Genomic DNA, 7,536 nt, shown 5'->3' on the forward strand with positions numbered 1-7,536 from the left:
TCTTAACATGGAGGCCAAAAACTGAGGCAGCTCTTTTATAGTCCTGGAAATGGGTTAGTATGAGACTCAGAGGGGTGGGGGTACTCTGATTTTGACCCATGACAAAGATAGACAAAACTGACAAGGACGCACAGTCAACAGGAAGAAGACAATTAAGACATGAAGAAAACACAAGTTCGAGATCTCAAGGCCAGTAGGCCATGGCAGCCACCTGAAAATAGGATCCTTCTTGACAAAATCCAAACCAAGTGGGGTCCACTGGCGTCCCAGCAGGATCCCTGACTGTGGGTCTATAGCCGCGTCCAGCAGACCCTCCTGAGTCATTCAAATGGTGCGCCCCAAGAATTCCTTACCTCTCCCAATCCCAGGCCTCCTCCCGTGGGTTGGCGGAGCAATCCAAGGAAAGGGCCCTGTTTCAGACCTTTAACTTTCCTGGCCAATGCACCAAATGTTGCATCCACACGACTCTTGAAACAGAATGCTATGGGCACCAGTGACAGTCATGACAAAGTTTATTGCAATGAGAGGCAAGGCCGACCGATTGGGACCAACACTCTTGATCAGAGTGCAGCTCTGAACAGCCGGGGTATAGAGTTTTTAAAGTCGATCACATAATTTTATCATTACCTGGGAACAGAACAGAGAAACAGTTCCCAGATGAGTTAGAAACAGTTGCTGAATGAGGTGATTATTTTAGACTTTCTGCCACTAAGTTACAACCAGTGGATCTCCTTGACCTTGCCTCTGATGCTCTTCTCTTTGAGCTTTTGTTTCCTTCATTGTTAAAGCCTGATTTACAAGAGTATGAAGCATAATTTACAAGAGTAAAGCAAAGCTGTTATCTCTTGACCTTCAGTGTCAGAACAAAGCTGTTATTTTTCAAGCTACCCATTAGCCCTACACTACAATTTTACTCTTAAAATAGTCAGGGTCTTGGTGAGAGGAAGGTTCAGGTAAGAATAAGGATCAAGTTGAGGGAGAGGGTCAGTGTCAGGATGAAAGTCATCATCAGGAAAGCTTGCTAGCTTAGGTCAGTATCAGGGTCTTGGCAGTAGTAGTGTCAGGATCAGCTTCAGGATCAAAGTAAGGGTGTTAGTGTCAGGTTGGTGATCAAGGTCAGGGTGAGGGGTCATGTGAAGTGCTGTGTTCAGAATCAGAGTCAGCCTGAATGCCAGGGCTTTAGTAAGTTTCTTGGCCAGGGTTCATATGAAGGTGAAGGTAAAGGTCATGATCACAGGGTGAGCCACATGCTGAGAGTTAGAGTCCATGTCACAGTTATAGTAAGGTCATAGTGAGGGTCAATTTCAGGGTAAAGATCAAAACAAGATTCGGGTTGAGAGTCAGGGTCAGAATCAGGGTGAAAGTTAGAGTCAGGTAAGGTTCAGGGTCTAGTTCAGCATCAGGATCAGTATGAGGGTGAAAATGAGAGATATTAGCATGAGGGTCAGGGGCATTTGGGAGAGTAAGAGTGTCTGTAGGGGCGCCTGTGTGGCTCAGTCGGTTAAGCGTCCAACTGCGGCTCAGGTCATGATCTCACAGTTTCTGAGTTCCAGCCCTGCATCAGGCTCTGTGCTGACAGCTCAGAGCCTGGAGCCTGCTTCGAGTTCTGTGTCTCCCTCTCTCTCCCCCTCCCCACCCCTGCTCACACTCTGCTTTCTCTCTCTCTCTCTCTCTCTCTCTCTCTCTCTCTCTCTCAAAAATAAACATTAAAAAAAAGAGTGTAATTGTCAGGATCAAGGTCAAGTGGGACTTGGTAAGTGTCAGTGATGAAGTTTTGGGGTAACGGGGGGTTTGTGGGGTCCAGAGCTGATGGCCAAGAAATAATTCTTAAAGACATCTTTGGTGCAAAAAGGTGATTTTATTAAAGCATAGGGAGAGGACCCAGGGGCAGGAAGAGCTGCACTGTATCTGTGGGGGGTGACCATTTTATTAAGATGGGGGAGAGAGAGTCTCCAAAGAGACTGTCACATGCTAAAGACTTACTGGAGGTCTAGATATTGTCAAGCTAAGGTTGGTTTCCCCTTTAGCAAAGCATTAACATTAAGATAGTAGGAAGTTCCTGGACTTTAGACTATAATGGGATTGCCTTTTCCTGGTAGACTGGTGGAGACTCTTATCAGTTTAACCATTTGTTTTTTTTTCTGTTCTTTCCTGGTTTTGCCAGGAGTGTCCAAGGAATACCATACATGTCCCACAGTGGTGGGGGTGGGAGGAGGGGGTGCTGTTAGCCTGCACTTTGCCCTCAGCTTGCCCCATGCTCCCTCTTCATCAGGGTCAGGGTAAGGTTAAATGCGAAGTTAAAATTCAAAGTCAGCCCATGGATCCAGGTGAGATTAAAAGTGAGGTTAAAGTTCAGAGTCAGCTCAAGTGTTGCAGGATTTTTTTTTTACCTCAGTACAGGGGTTCATTGTCTTTCTGCTTTGAAGAATGAAGAGGTGGACACAATAAAATAAGCAGCAGGCAAAAGCTTATTAGAGTATGAGAAAGTAAGAATAGTTTGAAAGCTCTCTTTACAGAGAGGGGGCATTTGAAGGTGAATAACTATGACTATTGTTTTATAAGGTTTTGGCACCCGCCTCCTAACTGCCTACTTCCTTGTTTCTTCTCAGGTCCTACCGTTATTGGCTAGGTAACTCAAAATGCCTAGTCATTCTGGGGCACCTGGGTGGCTCAGTCGGTTGAGCGTCTGACTTTGACTCAGGTCATGATCTCACGATTTGTGAGTTCGAGCCCCGCGTCAGTCTCTGTGCTGACAGCTCGAGCCTGGAGCCTGCTTCGGATTCTGTGTCTCCTCTCTCTGCCCCTCCCCAACTTGTGTTCTGTCTCTCTATGTCTCTCAAAAAATAAATAAATGTAAAAAAAATTAAATGCCTAGTCATTCCGATAAGGGACAAAAAGGCAAGCTAAGGGCCAAGCACAAGCTAGCACAACCCTCCACCCCAGGGTGGGATATGTGTGAAACTGATAGTCTCCATCAGCTTACAAGTATCTCATCAATAGCCTAATCAGGAGCTCCCTACTATCTTAATGATAATGCTTTGCTAGAGGGGAAAACAACCTTACCTTGACAGCAGCTAGGTCTCCAGTAATCCATAAATCCTCTTTAGCATATGGAAATCCCTTTAAGAAACTTCCTCTTGAATTTACATCCCCCAAAATTCCACAGTGTATAAGCAGTCACTCTGTACAACCCCAGTGCAGCTCTTCCCGCCCCTGGGTCCTATCCCCATGCTTTGATAAAATCACCTTTTTGCACAAAAGATGTCTTCAAGAATTCTTTCTTGGCCATCAGCTCTGAACCCCACCATCATCCCAAGACTCCATCAATTCCTTTTTGATTGGCTCGTTTCTATTGTATGAGAGATGGTCTGTGACCATACTGTTCCTTGTGGGTCATACATTTTATGGTCTACTACTTATTTTTAGTTAGCTCTTTTGTGAAATTCCTAAGGGGAACCTGAGGGACAGTAGGTGGTGTCCATTACTTTCTTAAGAGGAGCCTGAAGCCCTAGGGGCTTTGCTGTGGTCAGCCACTCCCAGCATTGTTCCAAAATATGTGTTTTTTCCCCACCCAGGGACCTCAAGTCCTGATCTTTCCCTCTGCCTATTTTATCCTATCTTTCCTATCATACTGGGATCAAGGTCAATGTTAGGGTCAGGATCAGAGCAGGGTTATTGCTGTAATATTTCATTCTTTTGTTTATAATCTTGCTTCTAGCATTAATTCAGGTACTGCAATCAAAACAAAAGAAACATTCTTTCTGCTAATTTTGGTTTTATTTTTCTGCAGGAATGGTAATGGATTTGGAGTACTCATTGTGTTACAGAACCAGGCTGGAACGGTGGTGGAAAAACCAAGCAGCACTCAGAGATCTTGGAGGATTGGAGACTTACTTATTTAACACCAGCGGGCTCAGAAGAGACCGTTTCTCCAAAGATCTGAGCCCCGAATGCAAGTGGGAAGGGTAATTTATAGTTGTCAGATTCCATATCTGTGGGGATTTTCGCGTGGCAGCAAACAGGGCAAGAAGAAACCTCCCCCCGCCCCCCCAAGAGGGGTCTCTAAGCTAGAGACCAGAGCTGGTTTTAGTCCCATCAGCCATCTTTGGCGCAGTACTTTATTCATTTCTCCAACAATTGGCCCAGTAATTTTAATTGTATTATTAGGGACCATCAGATCCTGATAATTCATACCTCTGAAAAATCAAAATATTCTAAGTTTTACTCCTTTGTAGATTTATAGCCAGATGCCTGGGTGATAGAAGTGCAAGAACATGCAGTATAGTTTTAATAGATTTCTGTCCTTAAAAAAAAATGTTTTGCAACGTCTAAATTTCATAGTTTACAGAATGATTGAAATAAAATTTAGATGTTGAATTTCCCACTACGATTTACCTGATAATTGGTCATCTTCCTTTCAGCATTTGAGAAATGGTTAGGCGCTCCCAAGGCTAGATAGTTCCAAATTTATGGAAAGTTTATCTTCATTAATTGAGCCAAAGTAGCTTTTGACCATTCTTTTCAGCTTCATACAGCAACAGAGTAAATCTAGTCTTTCTTTCATATGGCTTTTCAGTCTCTCTCCTCCTCCTATGCACAGTAGTGCAAGTCTTTTTGCATAGGTGAGGCAATTAACAACTATCCTGTAAGGGTTAAATTGTAGTGTAGGGGTAACCTGTAGCCTTAAGAAATAACAGCTTTGTTTTAACACTATAGGTTAAGAGATAACAGTCTTATCCTATCAGTCAAGGGATGGCTTGTGTTTGATTGGATTGGGGCAAGGGTATGTCTAAACTGTTTCAACCTCCATCTGGGAACTATTCCTTTGTTCTGTTCCTAGGTGATGATAAGATGATGTGGTCCGCTATAAAAACTCTGTACCCCGGCTGCTCGAGACCGCACTCTGCTCAAGAGTGTCTGTCCTGATCGGTTGGCCTTGCCTCTCATTGCAATCAACTTTGTTGTGACTGTCACTGGTACCCATAGCATTCTGTTTCAGGAGTCATGTGGATGCAACAATCCCATCTGAGCAGGCCCTAGGTTCCCATTAATGGGCTGAAATTTCCTGAGGGGCACAGTAGGAAGACAGTGGCCTCCACCTGGGCCACGATCCACACTTGAAAAGTATTCACTGCCTGATTCCCTGGGAGGCTGTCACTCTCTTGATGAGTCCTGACATCCTCACACCCTAAGTTTGGAAGGATGGCTGGGGGTTCTGAGTGCCTTCCCTTTGGACCCTGAACTAGACTACCAAGGCTCCAAACCAAAAGCCAGAGGTTTGAGTGCATAGAACCAAAGCTAAGACTTGCTGAAGGCTGGAATGAGATAACAATCTCACCCCCAAACCTTCCTGGCTGAAGAGAAAACAGTACCCCCCCCCCCCCCGCCCTGTGTCCACCTCTGATTGGTGTGTCCTGCCCCTTAGGCCTGTGCTTCCTGCCCCTCCCCCACCTGCATCCTCCATCCTGGGATCACTCCTGTTGAGCCCATCAGAGACTTTCCTGGTTATTGGATACAGAAAGTTTTGCAGGACACTCCTTGCTAACATTTTCATTTCGATTTTTAAACCCAGTGAACCTGGCCCTGCCATGATTCCACCCTAGAACCCTAAAATGATGATGCTTATAGGATTTAAAGGCTGAAGAGAAAGGAAGCTAGTCCGGGGAATGACAGGAGAAGGTTGGCACAGCAGAGGCAGGCAAGATCTCTGCTTCCCAATCCTGGGATTTGAGTCTGAGGAATTATGGAGCCAACGGTTTTCCAATCTGAAAAATAAGGGATGAATTGAATGTTTCCCATGATCCCCTTCAACTCTAAATACTACAGGGAGGTATTCTGTGGTATTAGAGTCATGAGATCCTAGAACTTTTTCAAGCTAAGGTGCTATGGGCAAGGAATTGGAAAATTGAGATGGGTGGCCTCTTGATTCCACTGAGCCTGAGATGAATAAGTCATGGAGCACCTGGGTGGCTCAGTTAGTTAAGCTTCCCACTTCAGGTCATGATCTTGCTGTTTGTGAGTTTGAGCCCTGTGTCAGGCTCTGTGCTGATAGCTCAGAGCCTGGAGCCTGCTTTGGATTCTGTCTCCCTCTCTCTCTGCCCCTCCCCCTGCTCATCCTCTCTCTCTCTCACAAAAATAAATATTTAAAACAATTTTTTAAATGAATAAATTGTCTTCCAACAACGTGTCTTTCAACAAGAATGCCACAGGACCACATTTCTGGAGAGCTTTTTCTTTACTTTTTCTTTTCTTTTTTTTTTTTTTTTTTTTTTTGACGACCCTTTCCCCCTGCAACTTTTTCTTTAGTCTCTGCCTTCCTGGCCTTTCTTCAGGCTATTTTAGTACTACCCAGTGGTTACTTAAGGCTACTATCCTCTGCTCTAAGGAATTAAGTATCCAGGATCATATCTAGAAAGCAGAGCTAAAGGAAAAGGAACCAACTGCTTACACAAATCAGGGACGGACAACTGAAAAAGAACAGAATAGCTAGGAAGACCAGCAAACCAATTTAGTCTTTATTAAGGTGTCAGGGTAGAGTAACACCATGAAATGTCAGAGCCTGAGCACTTGAAGAACACAGAGGAAGGATATAAGGGCTTCTTATGGATGTAGGCCTGGGTTTCCAGGCTAGAGAGAAGGCAGTGGGTGATTCAGATGTTCACAAGGACTTCAGGAAGGCCCTATATTTGGCCAGGAAAGGGGCAGACAGAGTATTTAGCTCTTGCTGAAGTTCCTGTAGTGCCCTTTCCTGCTCTTGCTGCTCCCCCACCACCTGTGTCCTGTAATAGTTGATGTAGAAGTTCACCCAGTCATCCACTATAGTCACCATGGCTTCTTCAGGGATAGAAGGATTAGGAAAGACCTGCAGGATGAGGGGGTGGCAAGGGAGAATGTGTTCAGCAGTGCAATTCAGGAATAACTCACAAACTCTGACATCTTCCTGTCTCTGAATTGCATCCCCTGTTTCTAATTGTTCCCATTAACTGCACCATTACTCTCCCAGCTCCAAATTATCCTCCCTTGTCTGCCCACACCCACCCACAAAGAGTCAGGCCTGTTCTTTTGAAACAGTACCTGGGCTTACCTGCTGATCCAGCAGAATATTAAATTCCTTCATTCCTTTGGAAATGAGATCCTTATTGGCTTGAAGAAGGGCCATCTGCCTGGGTTAGAGAAAGAGACTGAATTTAAGTATCCTTTTTCCTCATTCCTGGGTATTTCCCCGAATTCTCTCATCCCCCTTAAAGATATCTGGTGCCTTGCAGGACCACTTCTCCAACACTTTTCAAGTCTGCCCTGCTCTGAGATCACATTTGTCCCAGGTTGGCTCACCTTCAGGTCCAACAGTGCTATGTACGTCTCACCCACACTTTCCAGGGTATGTATGTCCCTCTCTAAGCTAAATGTAGACAAGGAGTCAAGTGTCAGCCTAAGAGGGAAACGCCCTGTATCTAGGTTCTGAAGGAGGGTGATAGGTCAATCAGGAGATGGGAAGGTGGGGAGAGGTTTCCCTGAAGTTAAAAGATAGCAAGGCCA

The 7,536-nt window shown here is 44.9% G+C and overlaps 1 protein-coding gene across 1 annotated transcript; it reads right to left on the minus strand.

Annotated features, from left to right (window-relative positions):
• Nucleotides 1-6,493: 6,493 nt before the first annotated feature.
• On the minus strand, nt 6,494-7,459 carry AHSP (alpha hemoglobin stabilizing protein). Its single transcript, XM_058710219.1, has 3 exons — nt 7,333-7,459; nt 7,085-7,163; nt 6,494-6,862 (listed from the first exon to the last, which is right to left on the minus strand). Exons 2-3 carry the CDS (start codon nt 7,157-7,159, stop codon nt 6,659-6,661), a joined length of 279 nt encoding a protein of 92 aa, XP_058566202.1. The 5' UTR covers nt 7,160-7,163; nt 7,333-7,459; the 3' UTR covers nt 6,494-6,658.
• Between the last annotated feature and the right edge of the window lie 77 nt (nt 7,460-7,536).

Source organism: Neofelis nebulosa, chromosome 18 (genome assembly GCF_028018385.1).
Source record: "Neofelis nebulosa isolate mNeoNeb1 chromosome 18, mNeoNeb1.pri, whole genome shotgun sequence".
NCBI classification, from domain to species: domain Eukaryota; kingdom Metazoa; phylum Chordata; class Mammalia; order Carnivora; family Felidae; genus Neofelis; species Neofelis nebulosa.

What these genes read in the sequence shown, in the direction of transcription:
- AHSP (XM_058710219.1), bottom strand. Translation starts at nt 7,159, where the DNA reads ATGGCCCTTCTTCAAGCCAATAAGGATCTCATTTCCAAAGGAATGAAG. An exon ending in ATATTCTGCTGGATCAGCAG is followed by an intron (nt 6,863 to 7,084) that starts GTAAGCCCAGGT and finishes CTCATCCTGCAG; the next exon opens with GTCTTTCCTAATCCTTCTAT.